Source organism: Anser anser (genome assembly GCF_964211835.1).
Source record: "Anser anser genome assembly, chromosome: 4".
Taxonomy (NCBI): Eukaryota; Metazoa; Chordata; class Aves; order Anseriformes; family Anatidae; genus Anser; species Anser anser.
The window spans coordinates 16,845,673-16,864,478 of NC_139724.1; the positions used below are offsets into that span (position 1 = coordinate 16,845,673).

At 45.2% G+C, this 18,806-nt stretch overlaps 2 protein-coding genes across 15 annotated transcripts in view; one reads left to right on the top strand and one right to left on the bottom strand.

The window, feature by feature from the left end:
* Positions 1-17,532, bottom strand: part of WRN (WRN RecQ like helicase) — a 42,743-nt gene extending 25,211 nt beyond the window's left edge. For 4 of the 11 annotated variants that reach the window (XM_083833107.1, XM_083833108.1, XM_083833112.1 and 1 more), the window contains exons 1-14: positions 17,327-17,532; positions 15,725-15,840; positions 14,932-15,077; positions 12,619-12,767; positions 10,285-10,434; positions 9,726-9,851; positions 8,248-8,320; positions 6,261-6,369; positions 5,269-5,686; positions 4,517-4,597; positions 3,560-3,713; positions 2,699-2,774; positions 1,647-1,714; positions 1,147-1,255 (exon numbers count right to left, since the gene is read on the bottom strand). In XM_083833107.1, the coding sequence (XP_083689233.1) occupies positions 1,147-1,255; positions 1,647-1,714; positions 2,699-2,774; positions 3,560-3,713; positions 4,517-4,597; positions 5,269-5,686; positions 6,261-6,369; positions 8,248-8,320; positions 9,726-9,851; positions 10,285-10,434; positions 12,619-12,767; positions 14,932-15,077; positions 15,725-15,840; positions 17,327-17,404 (1,853 nt within the window). In that variant the 5' untranslated portion in view covers positions 17,405-17,532. The other 7 variants (XM_083833110.1, XM_083833111.1, XM_083833109.1 and 4 more) reach the window with 5 other exon arrangements.
* A 176-nt stretch (positions 17,533-17,708) lies between these two features.
* Positions 17,709-18,806, top strand: part of PURG (purine rich element binding protein G) — a 29,062-nt gene continuing 27,964 nt past the window's right edge. For 2 of the 4 annotated variants that reach the window (XR_014583198.1, XM_083833165.1), the window contains exon 1: positions 17,709-17,882. The gene's annotated coding sequence lies outside the window, so the exon portion shown is untranslated. The remainder of the gene's footprint in view (positions 17,883-18,806) is intronic. The other 2 variants (XM_083833166.1, XM_083833164.1) reach the window with 2 other exon arrangements.

Consider the following 18,806-nt stretch of genomic DNA (forward strand, 5'->3'; position numbering starts at 1 on the left):
CCTTAACTTGGTGATTTGCTGCATTTTAATACAGCAGTATGTTTTGATAGCTTTTTTACCCCCACTCATTCTTCAGTCCCCGGTAGAACTGCGCCCAGACTGACAGCCAAATCACTGAATTGCATTAGGCTGCAGAAATTCAGTCTCTTCAGCCTTCAAAAAATCAATGACCTACTGAGAAGGTAGTGAATAAACTCTTTACACTGAGGAAAACAGTACAAAAGCCAAAGAAGTGGCTGAATACATATAGACACCCTGCTGATTAATACTTAGTCCAGGAGCTGGCTATACAGCCAGCTGAGGCTCTCCAGCTATTCATTTGCACAAAGCCAGAATTTGCAGCAGAAAATACCACACGTAATTGATGTTCCTTTCTCCAAAATCTTCATATCCCCTCTGTCACAAAAGACATGCCCTTTCTAAGGGTGACAAGGCAGGAATGAACTAGATAACTCAGCGTGATTCCAACAAACTCTCCCAGGCAGTAGCTAAACTAAAGATATCAACAGTGAATAGCTGTTATAACAGAAAATAAGTACAAAAAGCAGGTATTAAAATCAAAGATTTTGACCACACCTATAACTGCTCATGTAAGAGTGACTCAGTGTCGCCTACTTAAAAGGTCTGCGGCAGGATTTAGAAGCGAAGACAACAGGTGTTAGACCTATTTCACCATCCATCTTAGAAATCTGTGCTATAACCTTGATCTGAACAACCTTCATCTTCCAGCTCTGTATTGTTCAGATCTTACTGTCTGGACCCAAAGGCAGCCCTATGAAATTTTGACAGAGCTCTCACGGGCTCAGATAACATGTGAAGTTCCTCCATCCATTTTGTTCTGCATGAACAGAACCTCTGAATCCAGAAATAATTGAGAAGGATCTACCTTCAGAAACCACCCACCAGCACAGGTCCTTTGCAAATTCAGCCTACAATTCCTGTAGTCACCAAATCCAGTGATCTTTAGATCACTGAATCAAACAATTTAGTTTACATGCACTTCTGGAGAAACGTACGTTTCACAGCTGACACACAAACAGCTCGCTGTACAAAGCTGCAGCATTAAACACTAAGAAATGCCACGAGCAGAATCCACTGGTTTCCACAGAAAATACAGCAGCAGCCTGTTACTACTGAGTTACTTACGTCAGCTGCAGTACCTGGTCTTCCATCAAGGAAATAAGAGGACAGATGACTATTCCAGTACATCCAGTGTAAACAGGAGGAAACTGGTAGCACAAACTTTTCCCATATCCTTGAAGAAAAAAGAAAAACACAGGCAGAAGTGAAACAATGTATAGCTATATTGTATAGCAGCATAGAAAGTATAAGACAACTCTAACACCTTCCTGAGCCCTAAAAAGGAAGCTGATGTTTGCCCCATTAGCAGATGAACAAAGATGCAAGACATATATTGTTGGCATCCATTCAGCATCCCTCCCTACTTCAAGGTCAGTGGGGAAAAAACCTAGAAAAATACAAGCAGCCAGCACAGCTGGCCAAGGTTTGCAGTCTCACACAGAAAAGGTGAGTCCTACGCATTCTGCTCCTAAGAGCCACATGGACAGTCCCCAAGTTCCAAGGTCCTATTCTCCCCTAAAAGAGAAAGATTTCTCACTGCTTTTTAGGACGTAAAAGTAACTTACCAGTTGCCATTACAACAAGATTATCTCTTTTGTCTTCCAAAACAGAACTGATCACTTTCCACTGGACCCTTTGAATTAATGGAAGAATAGTATTTTATTTTTGCCACCACACATTACATGTAAATTGTGTTGAAGAAACCCTTTTAGCTGCCTGATAGTTTTCTCTTTGCATGCTGCAACCAGTGTTTACCGCAGGTGGTTCCACCAGTGTTACAATAGGGATCTCTTATAAGACTTGGGCAATCAGCATTTGGTGCTTCAATTCAGAGATTACAAAACAAACTATGTCTCCCATACGCTAGTAACTGATCCACATACACTATGAAAACTAGTCATTTTTGATAAAAAGGATTCTGAACAGGACTTCAATGGTGCCAAACAGTTTTGATCCTTTTATGGCCTCACAGGTATACATAAAACGCAGTGAAATAAAAAAAAAAATCCCCTCCTTCATGATTTTGAAGAGTTTACTAAATACTATGAGTAAAAGTTTGAGTTGTATTTTTTTTCCACCTTTTAAAGCCCGAGTATCGCTCTCAGACTATGCCGTGCACAGAAAGCATTCCACTGCAAGTCATTCAGGTGGGTTTCATTCCGTTCTCCTTCATAACAAGAACAGCAATGCTGGAGTCAATAAGCACACGCTGCAACAATATTATGTTCCACTAGATAGTCCAGAGACAGCCAGAAGCCCGTCCCTCCTTAACTAGAGCTATGCACCAAAGATAAACTTCCTTAGCGTGTTTATCATACAGAGAACAACATCTGTGCAAGTTTACAGTGTTCTTTGAAATACCTGAGCTAGACCTGGTACAAAAACATTAGATCACAAGAGGTTTGCCAACAGCATAGTCAAGGAACTCATCCCCTATTGTGAAAGTACAGGACTGCAGTTAGCACTCCATGAGCTTATTTTGGTATTTCACTGTGGCAAATGCTGCTTTTCTTAGGAATTTTGCACAGGTCCAAGTTTGTTAGTGGTTCTTAAAGTAGTAATAAAAGCTATTCTGAATTGAAAGAGAGGAAAGAAAGCAAATTGAAAACATACTTACGGTTTAAAAGAAGAATGCCCAAAATAAGTCTTCAGACATGTGACCTGGATTTCACTAGGTACTGGCAGCAACGGATCTTTAGTGAGAGAAACAAAGACTTGTATGTGATCATCTGTTAAAGAGACAAAGCTTTGTCTTGACAGACAGTGACAGCTAGCGAGCCCAGGGCCTAAGATTTGGAAAATGCCAGTAGAAAGAGATAGCAAGTTTGAAGATATTTTTGGGCTAAAATTAAGGATTGAAAGAGAAACAAACAGACTGCTTGGAGACCCTGCATGAAGGAGAGCATATGGCTTTATTAATGAGATAATAAAACAATAGACACTGTAAGGCATAGCTACATTACTCAGAACTTGTTCAGAAGATGTAATAGAGATGTTTTACTTGGCATCCCTTTTAAGACCTCACTGAAGTCATGTTATTTAACCCCTAATGCTGCAATTTGCTAACAGAGTCACAGTCTGAAGATGTCAGATGGGGAGGAACCTGATCTTACAGCAAACTCAGAAGAAACATGCTCAAAATGTCCATCGAACTTTATGGGTAATATTCAGCAGTAGAAGGCATTACGCTTCCACCTCGTTTTTGGTTGCTGGGCAGGTACGCATCCCCTCTAACAGGATGTCAGGCAATTGTTTAGAGAGATGAAGAGACAGCCTACAATCATGGCAGAAATCTATGCTTCGACAGGGATGCCTTTAAGTTTTCATCTTGAAACATCATTAAGTACTCCTTTAATAATCCAGATCAGCTTTTACTTTCTGTTTCAAGAAATCAAGCACAAAATATCAGTGCTTACACACCTGACTCTATAGTGATTTCCCCCCCCCCCCCAATCCTGCACTGTGATTTAAAACATACCCCAACATTCCTCCTCCTCTTCTTCAATGCCTTCATCTTCATCTCCATCTCCATCTGGTGCAATGTTCCATTCTGTGTCATCTGGAGTTTTCCTTGCTTTACTGGACTCACTTTCAGTCAAAATCCCTTTAGAACTGTCTACATCTTCTAAAGACTGAGAATTCAGAAGAAAAAGTTAATTCAGTACACGAAAGGGTAGACACAATGCATGCCTGAGGTAATACGACATAGGGGTACATGAACTGTAATCTAATTACAGCACAGAAGATAGACATGCAGCACAGATCCATGTAAAAGAGGCTCAGTCCTTCCCTAAAAGACTCAGTCCTTCTCTACAAGAAAATTCATAATTTTTGTCCCCAGATCTTTGAATCTTGCTTTTTATTTCGCATGTGTGTAAGTACATGAACACCCGTGACTGCTCTAATGAAACCCATCAATTCACTTGAAATACATGAACTCTGTGGGCTCAGGACAAGAAACAAGGTAAAGAAAGAGACAAAATACCTAAATCATCATCTTAGGAAAAAAATGTTACACAAATAAAACACTTAAGAGGCCGGAAAAGCATACAGAGATGAAGCAGCCTGTTTGACCTACTGCCCAGATTAGCAGCATCTGTAGAGCACAAACTGCTCTCTCAGCTCAGCCTCTTGGACAAGGGTTTGAATGCATGACAGCAAATCAGCTGATGAATGATGATCTACAAAGGTGTGGGAAACAGTTGGGTCAAGTTGAAGCTGGTACAGCAAAGTTGTGGCAGGATATATAGGATACTGAGATCCTACACTGGTAAACTGAATTCTTCAGGTATCCACACATTCTTCTGTCCACATTTTTTGAGCAGTATCTATTTGCTTCGTTCCCTCGCCTCAATGATGCCATGTTCCACCATGAACTGACACAGTATCATCATTACAAAAGAAAGAGGAAAACCCAAAACACTGAGGCACTCACCTTAAGCATCTCCATTTCCAGTTCTTCATCGCTTTCAATGACACAGGAAATATTATGTTTGTTATCTGTGGCACATTCCTCCTAAGAAAAAAACACATGTATTTTTTTTTCCCCATCAGCAAAGTTATTGCTATTTTCACCTACATCTTCTCAACCTTCTGTACACACTACAAGCTTCCTCTGTATGCTGTTACCTCTTACTAACAAAATAAATAAGCTCGATATTTAGCTCTGAAGCCCAGTCTATATAAAGCACGTCTGCAAAAAGTGTTAGAACACAACAAGGCCCTGTAGTAAGAGATAAAAACAACAGAAGTATCACCAGATGTGGGAAACACTGGGAACATAAAGAGATTATAATCAGATTAAGAGGCATCGATCCACATTAAGCAGTCACTAGAAAGACTGCCATTTAAAGAGCCCTTAAAGATCTGCTTTTTATTTATGACCAAGGTGGGGATGTTGGAGTGCAGAACTTGTCCCCGTGCAGCAGGAACTTCGTATCATAATTTACTAGCACCAGCAAGAGGAAAGCTAATCAGAACATCTAGAGTTCCTGTATTCAGCGCTAATCCTCCCAACTGCATGCCTAAAGGGCAGCTCGATGCTTGACTACCTCCACAAACATTTTCCTTCCACTAGCCCACCTTAATCTTCTCTCAGCAACAACTTTTAAAAGTCTTGTGGGAAAGGAAGAGTGAGATCATTTCCTCTGGTGAGTGTCCATGATTAACAAGGTCCTCTCTCATTACCTCAGGCACGGCTTTGTTGAGATATTCTTCTGCAGCCTGATGTTCCAACATCTGAAGTTCTTGCTCAGTAATGTCTAGCGACATGAAGTCATTTCTGTCTGCTCTGCCCTTAGAGCCAGCTGCTTCCTCCCCATCTCCCACAGCAGCATTACCTCTCTCTGCTTCTCCTTCATCAACATCTCCCTCCCAGAGGCCAGCTAGCGTAGCATCAGAGCAGATGTTGATGTCACCTTCAAGTTTTTTAGCAAGTTCAGGCATTTCAACTTTTTGTGCTCCAACGCTTGTTGCTTCCACTTCAAGTTTTGTTGGAGCTTCACCACAGCTCCTCTCCAGTACAGAAGGGAAACATGAAGCAGCAAGCAGAGTGCTTCTTAAGGCTTTTACATTCTCTGAAATGTCAGCTAGTATTTCCGCAGCCCTGGAAGTTAAAATAAGAAAGTTAAGCCAAAATGGTAAAGATAATGGTAAATGGTAAAATACATGCTAGCCACCAAATAAAACTGAAGATTCTAAAGTATTCTGTTTCTCCAGGTAAATTATGTCCAAAACTTCGCTTACAAAAGCTCATCATACAACTGCAACTGGTATCCCACTTTCAGAGGAAAGATTCAATTTCTTTACACAGACGAAAGCCTACAAGATTCTCTACACACAGTGCTTGTAGTATCGCCATGCAGTAAGGCTCCAGACTTATAATTAGTCAGTTTCTGTTTTTCTGTAGTTTCTATTAAAAATGTCTTGCTGTGCATTTAAAAGCAAGAAAACAAACATATTAGCAAAGTTCAATGTCAAATCCATTGCAATAAACATCAGCGAGTATCTGTGTTCTGCTGTATCTATATGTAAAGGTAAGGGTTCCCACCAAGTGAACTGTGCTGTGCGTTTTCTTGAAAAAGGATGCAAAGGTAACAACGACAGCTGCCAACAAATTTTGTTGTACTGAACCTCAGCATACAAGACCAAAACACCTGTCAGGGTGACAGAAGCCTAACCTCTGCAAGCTTCCAGGTTGTCCGGATGAGTCAGGGATCCGAGAAGCCAGGTACACCATCTCTTCAGCTAGTGAGGCCAGGTGCTCCTTCACATCATCTGACACGTTACCTACAGGAAGCGCCACCACAGTTACTCCACAGTCATTCAGGTTTAACAGCTACACACAGGTACTCAAACTCGTTTGTACTTCCAGAAGCTGATAAGACAGCCTTCTCCTGTGCTTAAAAGTGTAGTATAGTGAGGCATGCCAAAGCTTCCACGTCCTTCAGCAGCACACCCCTTCCAACAGCCTGCTACACATGCTGATGGGAAGAGGACACGTAGCAGGACTGGTATAAATCGATCACCGTTCAGGCTCCATCCCACTCAGCTGCTGCTTTCTGGAAGCCGGAGGGTATGCTGGGGAAGAAGCAGTCTGTCTGAACTTTCTTCCGTGACCTATCTAGTTGCTTCCTGAATCTGCTTGTACCCTTCGCTTTCGCAGCTTACACAGCACGGTGTATGCCTGTGAGATACACTCCTCCCGCTTGAACTGCACTTTCACCTGAAACCTCCTGGCTTTTGGAGTTGTAAGGAACTGTAACTCAGCGTTCCACATTCGTCATCTGCAGGTGACTCACTGTGGTGGTTTTTTGGTTGGTTGGTTGAAGACCTTCAGTCTCATCTCTCCATCCCCAGCCAAACCCTGGATGCACAGACACGCTCTGCTTACTGACTGCCAGCGTACACAGAAACGCACAGGGCTACTAGGTGTGTTTTTAAGACAGAGTTCAAATTATTCAATATGCATCTTTGGCACAGCTGGAAACTACTGTCCTACTGACAGGAATTTAATGATTGGACTGCGTGAACAACCTTCACGACTGCTAACATAAGGTAACAGTCTAGCTTTTAACAGCTTCTCAAATGAAGAAACTCGACTTGTTTTGCACAGACGTTAACACAGTACCAGCCCTACAGTCCTGGGCCACTACTCTTCACACCACAGAGTGCACGAGTCTCCCCTTCTCTCCCAACCAGCCCTTCAATATCAGGCAGCTGGGAGCAGCTGAGTCACATCGTGTCAGAGACCATTACTCACATAAATCAGCAGAGACTCACAAATAAATTTGTTTGGTGTTGTTGTTGTTCACCTGTGGGCTTTTGTTCACTTTTGCTTTCACAAAAGCAATGCAGCTGTGTGAAACAGATAGCTATTTCCTTCGCATGAGCGAGTCGTGCGCATTTTAGGACTGTAGCCATATCAGTAACAAAAGAATCCAGATGTTTAGTATAACGTCACTCCTGGGCCCTTTTCTCATGTAAAAGTTTCTCCCATAAGTTTCAGATATCAGTCCCACTAAAGCTGCTAACACCGACGTACTGACTAAACCAAAGCCAAAAATTGCACCTCATAATAAAAGGGGTAGTACTGCTGTCTTTGAGAGACAAGAACTCAGCCAGTACAATACGGAAACAATTTTTTCCTTTTTTAAGCCATAAACTATATGCAATATTCAGTCTTCCTTATGAATCACATAACTGAAGGAAAACCAAGATTTTAGAATCACTTTTCTGATCAAGTAAATAGAGCTGAGTTGTTCTGAAAAAAAATGGGCCCTATTTATATGCATCAAGAAAAGCGCTACTTAATAACATGTATTTATTTTGTGGTCTTTTTTCTTCTTAAATTAGATTTTCCTCCGTGGGTCAGCAGAATTGACAGTAACTCACTGAAGTGTTTCCAAAACCAAACTGGAATGACAGCAGGAATTCTTAGCATCTCCTCGTACTGCAGAAACAAATGACATACCCAGGCTGCACTCCCACGTCAGCGTGGAATAGTACGAGTATGGTAACACAGGTCACCTAAGAACCTTTACAGTCTGCACTCTCTGGAAGCTGTCTCTAACCTCCAAGAAGCCAGAAAATTGTGACACTAAAATACTATTAAAAAAAGCCATTGGGAAATTGAATACATTCTTTATGCTCAAACATGTAATTTACCTCTTCTTTCCCCAAATAACTTCCTGTCGTTGCTATTCATATTTTTCAGTTTTTGATAAATGATGAAGCCAGCCTGCAAAGGAAAGGGAAAAAGATTAATACTTAGTACTCCACAGAGAAACCACGTTTTAAACCACATTTTATCTAAACAAAATTGCCAAGAATTAGTTTGGCAAGCCATGGCATTAATTCATTGCAAGCATCGTAAATTCTGCGTTCTCAGGCCATGTCATACAACAGTCAATGGTCTGCCTTACTGCCTTGTTAATCACAACCACGTTACAGTTTACAGGATGTTTCACAAAAGGCAGAGTCCTGACTTTGGTCTACATCAGAGTGGACACTTGTGACTAGGTCCCAGTGTAGTTATCCTATAAAGTTAGCTGCAGATAGAAAGCTCTAAGTACATCATTCCCAGTCTCACCATCTGCTCCACCTCATTCAGATTTTATGTAATGCTCCAAGAGAATGGTTATGAATCTACTAAGATCCTGCGTGCTTTATATTTCCCTTGATGTGAGTAAGAAGTTCTAACAGGAGAATGCAGCCTAAAGCCAGCAATGTGCTAATTAGGCTGCATATGTTAATCAAGGCATCTTAAAGAAGAAAGAGAAAGAAACAAGTTACTCCCTCGTGTTTCGCCGTGATGCTCCAAAAGGCAGGCCAGGTGAAGACAGCACAGCAAGGAAGAGGCTTTGCCTAGAAAATGCTGGTTACAGCTGCCGCACCAGGCAGCTCTGAGGACCAAAAATAGAACCCCTTTCCTTATTGTTTTGAGTTCCACATCTCCACAGGAGCTAAACCCTCCACAGCCTAATAATTAACTAGAAAACTTAATAATTAACTAGAAAATACACAATGTTTCTAAGTCAGAAAACAGTGAACGCTGTCCTGCTTCCCTTCCTCTATCCAACCTAATCACAGAAATAAAATCCTAAGGGGTGAAGAGATGAAGTGCAATGTTCAAGCACCAGCACAAAGAACAATCTTCTCCCAGGAAGCAGGTAACACCCAGTTGCACATGGCTGAGTCAGAATGCACAACCAAGGGAAAAGCTCTCTCCTTTCAAAATGGTGAAAAAACAGACTTCTGCAGAGCTACAATAATTGATATACAGCAGAACCAAGTTGCATTAGCTACTGGAGAAGGTTATACTTCTTCAAAGCTGCTTATTAACTTTATCTCACGTATCGTATTTTGCAGGAGCTGAGGAACCTGGATTTTGCTCAATAAGCAGCTCAGCAAAGATGACTAGAAAGCTCCCAACAAAAAAGAAAAAAATCAATTGAAAACACTAACAAGCTACAGCAAATACCTGCAGACCAGGGAACCCAGGAAAAATTACCCACGGTTCACTTCCATAAGTAGTTATTGTGCTTAATAACTACATATCAACTGTGCCACACATGGGACAGTCACTCTGAAAGACTTCACACAGATGAAGATAAAATTCACATGATTGCTCCATCAAAATTTACTTTCCTGAGGTGACAGCTTGAAGTCAGTCCAAACGGATAGAGATTCCTCTGGCATACTTCTCGATGCCCATAGTACTTGGCATATTGAAAGCACGGCAGAGCCTCCAGAACTGCTTCAGCAACAGGCTTCAACGAAAAGGCAGATTTTGCAACATCATAAAACAGTAAGAGGTGAAGACCTCACAGGAGGTTCAAGGATGCTGTGGAATTGGGTTTCTTTTCTCTGTCTACATTCAATTTTCTACATGAAACATCCAATGCAGCATGCTTTTTGAGTGATCTCAGTAGCCTGTCTCGATGCTGAGTCAGGTACAAGCAGCACCACTTTCAGCAGAGAAGATGGCATGACAGTGCTGGATGAACACTGCAGTTTAAAAAGCAATTTAAAACGGGCAAAGAATAGGAGAGTAAACAACGTGGCGGTATTTCCACCTTGAAACACCCCATATCCACATTGGACCAGGGAGTCTTCCAATGCTGACCAAGTTCTGTAGCAGAAGGGTGCTAAAAACAAACAGCATGTTAGAAGAGGTATTTATAGATCTTTTCTTGTACATACATAAGCATCTGTGGCTGCATACAATTTCTGCTCCTCATTGAGCGGAAACTTTTCCCAGTTGCTGCAGCGGACAGTCTTATCTTTCAGAAGCTGCTTCCCAAAAAGGTGTTTTACCAGACCATTTAGGCTCCATATTTCCTTACACTTCAGCTGGAAAAAAAATAAAAGACTCGTTTAAAGGAGAAAGCAACTGCACTTGTCAAAATGCATTTGCAGAAACAGCAAAGTGTACTTAATACTTCATTAGAAGCAGAGATCTGGATTAGGTAGAATAAACTATCTTCCTCAAAGCAGCGATTGTTCCTCAGGCCTAATTCTGCTGTCACCATATTAAAAGATAACTTGGTCATCGGAAACATCTACTTTCCTCCTTCCCTAAAACTGTACTGTTGTAGGACATCCCTACATTGTCAAGCTGGGAAGACATTAGGACCAGGTGAGTCCACGCACTGTGAGGCAGTGTTGTCACGTTACGGGAAAAAAAAGAGAAACTTGTACAACACAGTCACCAGGCTGAGCAAACAAGAGCCAGAGACTTAGTTGTCAGCCCCGCTCTTCTCCAGGATTTTGGCAACAATATTTTGATACTGCAAATAATAGCGACAAGGATGTATTTAATGGAAACATGGGAGTATCAAGGTCAGCCTGTAACTGTTTTGTCATCTTTTGCAAGCCTGAGAAACCAAGTGCAAGCCAAAGAGCAGTTATATACCATGCTACCCATTATTCACTGCACTGTGAAGCGGTTCCCGGAAGGCTCCAGAAACCAGCCAGCCACGCTGCTGTTTCCAATTGCTTTCATAATGTTAGGTGTCAGTCACAGCTGCTACATCCCATTGCCTCACTGGGCTCTGAGAGTTTGGGAAGCTTTCCTTCTGACTCCAAGGAGCCAGGACTTGCAGGCACAGCCTTGTGCTATGCTAACTGAGAGCCCTGCCAAAACACACGGCCTGCAGAGCCTAGCAGTGCCAGCAGCAGCGTGGCATTATCAGTTCATCCCCTTCAACCAGGTACCAAAAGCCTACCCAGTGCTGATTTTAGGTTCCCCCTCCTCTCCCCCTTGCACTGTGCCATTACATAAGCTGCTATTCTTTGTTCTCTCAGGCTTCATTTTCAAATTTATTTTTGGACTGTTTTCTCTTCAGCAAAAGACTTTAAAGCTGCTATCAAAGATCACATTACTTATCCTCATAACAAAATATCCTAGAGCTGGATGCTAGGGGGGGGTGGAGGAGAATAAATTGTGGGGATGAATTCTGGAAACTCCAAGTCTAGAAAGGAACAGCTCCTTTTAGTGCTTGAGCAAAACAATTAACTCTGCATAGCTTCCAGCCCACAAGGAGCTAAAGCTCAAGGCATCACTGCCCTGAATGCTGAAGGTACATCACGTCCCTCTCTTCCACCATGATTTGAATACACAGCATCAGAGAAAAGGTAGTGGAAGTACTATTCCTTGGCATAAATCTATGCTCCACCAGGAAACCGTGACTGTGGCTGTTATCCTACTATGCAAAAAATGCACAGAAGCAAATAGAAGGTCATGGAGAGGCAGACTACAGGTGAAGAAAAACATTGTATATACAAAAGAAACAAAAAAAACCTTTGAGGCCTATGAAAGCAAGAAGAGTGGCAGGATGATTTGGATGGTAATGAACTTTTCGCCCTCTTCCCCAACACGAGTGCAGATTTACCTGCATCAGGTGGTACCTAAGCAGCACCTAGCTAAGGCATAACGTGAGATATGCCAGACACAACACTGCTTCTGAGCAGTGGGTTGTCAGACAGCAGAAGCTGCCCCCAGGTTAGCTGAGGTAGCACCAGCTTCTGAGGCACAGAAAGGAAAATACTTCTGGAGCTCCACCTCCAGACGGAGGACTTCATGGAAGACCTGGCTTCCTTCCAGAAGCCTCCTTGCGAACAGGCATCAGACCTCCGCGGTACTCCAGAGGTTCAGCCTCTGCTGGAACACGTATGCCATCGCCAACACACCCCCAGTTTGACACAGCCTGCTGATCTCTGTCACTAATAAGTAAGAAAAATGCACCAGCAGCTGGATTTAAAGAGCTGTGCCTCTTAAATGCAAACAGTGAACAGACCTGAGAGAGGAAAAATACCAAGAACATACTGGCTTACTGAAATACAATACTTAAATCTGCAGACTGAGTTCTCTGGAAACGTGATTTATTTATTTATTTTTTTAAAGCTGCATCACCTCTCTGCATTATTCTACAGAACAGGCTTGTATCAGAAGTTAACTCCTGTGAAGACAAGGAAATCTCTTGTACAGCACATTAACAAGATTCCCTCCCACAACAAAAAGGTTTTAAGCTTTACTTTCTCATTAGCAACGTCAGCCAGCTCCACAAAGCTCTTCAGCTTGATTTCAAAGTCACTCATCAGCTTCCATTGATCTCCCTCAATTCCTACGCCAACCTTTTTAATTGTTTCATCTTCGAGCAGTCTTTTGAGTCCCTTGGGAAAACCTAAAATAGATTAAGCCCAAACATGAGAAACTAGATACGGAAAGATGCCAGATAGTCTAATGGAAACGACAAAATCTAGTACAGAGGCCACCTGCAGAAACCTGTGCTTTTGGCGGAAAAGCTCAAAAACTTGCTACGCAAATTCATTCTGTATCTGAAAACAAATTAAGTCAAAAAAAACGAGACAACCTTATTCCATTTGTCTTACTGATCCTAAAACCACAAACAACAAAAAGGCAACTCCTTTAGCAGAGGAAAAAAATATTTTAATGCTCAGAATTGGATGCTTGTCACACCAAATGCAGTGCTATTTTGCTGTTTTCCACGGGATTTTATTTCCTAGCACTTGGAAAATAGAATTAACCAACCATATCCTTCACCAAGCCAAGACAGGTCAGTCTTGTAAGTAAAAGAAGTTACTTAGCATCTGTGTGCATGCTTGCTTATTATATTTTGATTCAGCCCAAGCTGATTGCACAGCAATGCTAGATAAAAGGGTATTTTCAAGTTCACAGGCTCAAGTAAGGCACACAGCTTTACTACCTGGTTTGCTACATGAGCAAACAGACACAAACACTTCACCTCAAACATAACACAATGTGGGGAGATTCCTCTGAAGAGGAGATAAATCCAGCTGAGCTGGACACAGGCACACCACATATGCAGCTGACTTACTGAACAAGGGATTTCCCCTACCCAAAAATATAAGGAAAACCTTGAAAAGGTGGGAACTTCCCAGTAGATGACTTCTGCTCCATTTCTTCCACCTCATTTCTAGAAAAAAATACTGTATAAACCAAAGAGGTCTAGGTCTAGACTACCCAGAGGCTACAACGTGAGAATTAGGACACGTTCCATGGAAGGAAAAAGGGTAAGAAATGGAGACTTATCAAGAACCTTCATGATCAATACATATATAAACTTTGTGCTTTATGGGATGTGTTTAGACACAGCCCAACAACTCTTCATTCTCTTTTTCCCGCAGGAAAAAGTTTTTGTTTTTTTTTTTTAAAGAAGTAATAAACAGCAGAATCGTTGAGTTGGACAAGGCTTTTTTTTTTTTTTTTTTTTAAGTCAAATATTCAGAATAAGCAAAAATTGGCTGTGGTTGTTGGCAGAGCGCTGACATCTTACCCAGTTCAAAGTGCATCTCCCTTTGGCATAAACAAAAGCTTTAGAAAACGATTCAGGCAGAAACACCATCTTCTGCTGTTAGGCTCGTAGTTAGCAGTAGCACATACGCAACCATGTCTGGCATCGACATGCAAACACACAGCTTCACCCTAAAACCGAAAGTGTTTCAGCTCCTCCTCACATCTCTTCTTTCCTTGGCTTCCTTTCCTCCAATCCTTCCTTTGTGAACTTGAAAATATCTGCCTCCTGGATTGAATAGCCTCTGGCAATTAAATTTTCCACCTCATTTGCTATAAATGACAAAGGACTGAACACCAACATTTAAATTATCCCTATTACACCTCAGCATGCACACCCCAGGGAAATCAGAGGCATCTCACAGGCATAGTTTCAATCTAGCATTCAAACCGAAGGTTATAAAATTGCAACCTCCTTCCCCCCCATTCTTATTTTTCTTATTTGGAAGCTTTTATTCACATCCACAATGAATTCAGATGCTGTTGAACACGTGTCCCCCCTCTCCACACAGCTGCATCACACAGGTATTCAGTATTCTTCCTGAAAACTAATGGCACAAAATTAGGAATAAAGCGTGATGGCCATCGTTTTTGAGTGATTTTGTTACTCAAGTCAAATCAATATGAGACACAGCCAGCTAAATTTAGGTTTGGTGTTTATTTTGGCACCAAAAAGAAGAAAGCTCATTATCTGAGCAGTTTTCAGAACAGAATTAAAACTCTTTCCCTGAACAAAAAAATAATCCTTAGGTAAAATTCTCTTGCCCTGTTTAGAAGCCACAGGGCCGTGTGCTAGAACACCACCCAAACCTTGGGCTAAGGTCCCCTAAATACCTGGGGAGTGCTCAGTGAATAAACACCTGTATCCTAAGCATCACGGGGAAGAATACGGATGGATTTTTTTTCCCAACTATCAGAGTGAAATAGGCTGCAGCTCAAGGCTAAAGTTCAGACCAAATCACAAGAAACAGAAGACAGGTCATACCCTGGCAGGAGCAGAGGAAGTACAGTACCTGACATTGAAGAGACGTGAAACAAGTAACATTTTTCCTCCGTTACACACAGCTGTATGACAGCTATTTTTGCCATCTTTCCTTTAGTGTATGACGGTGGCCATTCAATATCAAATCCAACAGCAGCCCCGCATGATAAAGTTTGCCTGAAAATATATCAATATTCCTCACATTTAACTGTTCTTCTACCAGCACTTGGAACATCAGGCTTGAGTCATCTCACATAAGGACAACTAAGGGAATCACAGCCACATCTTTCCTTTCACATCCATAAGGCAAAAAAAAAAACATTTTAATATTAAGAGTTGAAATTCCTGCTGTTCCAGAAAGCTATGCTATACCCCCAAAACAGTCAGATTTTTAGCAGATCTTACTGCATGCAAATGGCAGCTTAGGGAGCCCTGGGAAACAGACATAGAAGTAGACAAAACAGCTTGCATTCCCCTGAAAGCTTGCTCTTTCTTTCTTGTGCTACGCTGAAAGTTCTGTACAGAATTCTTCCCCCCAGTAACATGAACTATGCTAAGTAAAAATGGGGGGAAATATATTTATTTGCATCGTAAAATACTACCTCCCCCCCTTCCCCAAACCTACACTCCCAATTATGAATTAACTTAATTCACTTGATTTATTACAGCTTTGTGCTCGCAGCCGATAAGCAGGACACGTACAACAGGCCGGTTGTTTTTTCAGGCTGAAGCGTGCAACCAGCAAGGAGAAGCAGGCAGAAAAGAGCAGCTGCCTTCCCAGAAAGGAAAGGGCACTCCAAAGAAACACAGGGAAGAGCTCTTACCTGATATCTTCCGAGAGAAGGGAACAGTCGCTGGCCTCGTGGCTGTAAACGATGGAGCCGCAGAACTCGAGGAAGGGCAGCCCGTCCTCCAGGAGGCTCCTCTGCACCTCGCACCTCTGCCGAACAACAGTTGGAAGAGGCTCTGTTGCCAGCCACATGTAACCCTGGCACAGAGATGCAGCAGCCCCGCCACCACCAAACGCCAAACCCAGCAAGCCTGTAACGGACTCAGGACCAGAGCCTTGCATGCGCCACACACAGGGCTAGGTATTTATTTTATTATTATTATAGTGGATGTCATAAAACACAAATCACTCGGCTAACAGCAGAGCAATACCTCTCCTTTGTGGGTTCCCCTGCTTTGTTCTTGGGTTCATGCCCCCATCTCTTTGCCAAACTCCAAGCACTCAGGCTGACAGCGTGCAGGCTAAATGTTCACCTCAGTTTAATTTCTTTGGATTCTCACAGGCCAAGAGATTCAACTGCTTTCAATACCAAGGTTAGGGAAAACATACGGTTTTGACAGTGTCAGAAGCCCCTCAATGCTATTTTAAATGCTGCAGCACTTCCATGCCGCAGAAATTTGAGGAGAGTCTAAGAAGCGATTGACAACAATTTGTCCAAGTCACTCAGATTTGGTCAGGATGCCTTGGAAGCTTCTCTATTTCAGCACACAGTCAGCCTAAAGCAGAAACCTGTGCATCAGAGGAATTCTGAACTGGGGAAAGCCGAGAGCAGCCCAGTGACGCCCGCAGGAACAAGGCCCAGGCTGAGAGCTGTGGCACGGTGCAGCTGCGTGCCGCTGCAGCAGCGGGTTACCCCACATGGCTCAGCTGCCCACTGCCTCGGTCCCACACCTCAGTGCACCTCACACTGATGGATCTTTGGGAAGCTCCTCACGCGCAAAGTAAAATCCACGGATTTAAAACCACGTGCGGTATTTAAAAGGAGGGATCTTTCATGGACAGTGGCTTACAGACGAAAACATTAAGTCTACAGGTAAAGGTGGCATTGAAGGCTCCAGATAAGCTTTTTTTCCCCTTCCAGAAACCTGTTAATGAAAAGTCACTGCCCAAGAAACTCACTGGAGCGGTAAGACATCTGTTAACATTTACCCGCTTGCATAACCTTGAGGTTGGTTAGAAACATACAAGTAATGATGCCGGTGCTGACAAGGCAGGTAACACGGCAACACCTGGAGAACGAGGCCGTGCTGGCCCTGAGAGGCCCCGTTACGCGACAGAGCTTTGTAAAACAGGCTGGGAAGCGATAAACTGCCTGGGAGGGAGAGATCCTGAGCGTACAGACGGAGATACCGCCGATGGCTTCACGCTCACGCGAGGTAACACTTCTTCCCGTTAACGGAGGGAGAAGTTTAACCAGAAAAAGCTGAGTTTTACTATTTTTCTTTAGGTATCCGTGCTGCTAACTGTCTCTTACGGCCTAACGGAGGGAACACCGCAGAAGGGAGCCTGCTGCTTCCTCCCACGGGTTGCTTTCCCAGCTGTCGGCGCAGTTCCGGGGCCGCGGGGCAGGCTCACCCCGAGGGAGGCCTCGCCCAGCACCCCCGGTGCCCGCTCAGCACCGCCGAGCGCCGCCTACCTCAGCGCCGCCCGCCTGGCTCGGCGCACGCATCCACTGCGGGTACTTCTCCCGCCCGGCGGCGCTCAGCGGCTCCATCGCGCTCACTTCTCCCGCATTTCACTTAAAAAAAAAAAAAAGGACAAAAAAGGCCAAAAACCCCCCACGACGAGAACCAGCCCGCAGACTACGCTCCTCCCCCCCCGGCCCCACCACCCACCACTGCCGCCTCACGCACTTGACGTCACGCCGCGGCGCGCGCCTCATACGTCACAGAAGCTCCCCGCTCCGCGTCCCCCTCCCCGCGTCCCCCCCCCAAGAACATTCGGAGGTTACCCGAGGTGACGCGCATGCGCGGCGCGGCGGCCGCCGCGGGGCGTTGTGGGTAATGTAGTCCCGGGGCCGGGCGGGCCGGCGGCGCCCACCGCTGTGTCTCCTCCGCCGCCGCCGTTCTCCGCCGGGCGGGGCCGTGGCGGGGCGGGGCGGGGCGGCGGGGGTGCGGCAGCCCCGGGCTCTGCGCGGCGGGGGGCGGCGGGGCCGCCGGTTGAAGGGCAGCGGCGGCGATGGGCGCTATGGGGTGAGTGGGGGGGGAGACGTGGGGGGGGCTGGGGGGCGAACTGGGGGCATTGGGGGGGAAATGGGGCGCTGGGGGGGCTGTATTGGGGGTACCGGGGGGGGAACTGGGGGCCTGGAGGGGGCTCTGCTGGGAGCACTGTGGGGTAAAAGCAGCGCTAGGGGGCACTGGGGGGGGCAGGAGAGGCTTTGCTGGGGGGAAATGCAGAGCTGGGGGGCAGCAGTGGAGGCACTGGGGGGGAAACGTGGTGCTGGGGGGTCAGGAGAGGCTCTGCTGGGGGTACCGGGGGCAGCCCTGGGGGCACGGAGGGGGGAAATGTGGTGCTGGGGGGCACGGGAAGCTCCGCTGGGGGTAGATGCGGTGCTCTGGGGCACTGGGGGGTCAGGAGAGGCTCTACTGGAAGAACTGCGGGCAGCCCTGTGGGCACTGAGGGGGGGAAATGTGGTGCTGGGGGGCAGGGGAAGCTTTACTGGGGATGCTGGGGGGGGAAAATGCAGTGCTGGGGGGCACTGGGGGGTCGTGGGAGGCTCTGCTGGGGGCACTGGGGGGGAAGATGTGGTGCCGGGGGGCCGGGGAAGCTCTACTGGGGGGGGAGATGTGGTACTGGGGGCAGGAGAGGCTCCGCTGGGAGGCAGTGGTGGGGGCGCTGGGGGGGGGGGAGATGCGGTGCTGGGGGGCGGGGGGCCATGCTGGGGAGCACTGGGGAGGCAGGAGGTGCGGCACCCACGGGTGGGTAGGGAGAGGGTTCACAGTGTGCTGGGGGGGCCCCCGGGGGCACCCACAGAGGGCACGGGCTGGGTGCGGGACGTGGGGTCCGTGGGGGGAGACTGCGCGTGGGCTGGGGGCACGGGGAGGTCTGCAGGGCATGGAGGGGGCACCGGGGTGGGGGCACCCCGTGGGTGCCCGTCAGCGCCAAGGTGGGGAGGT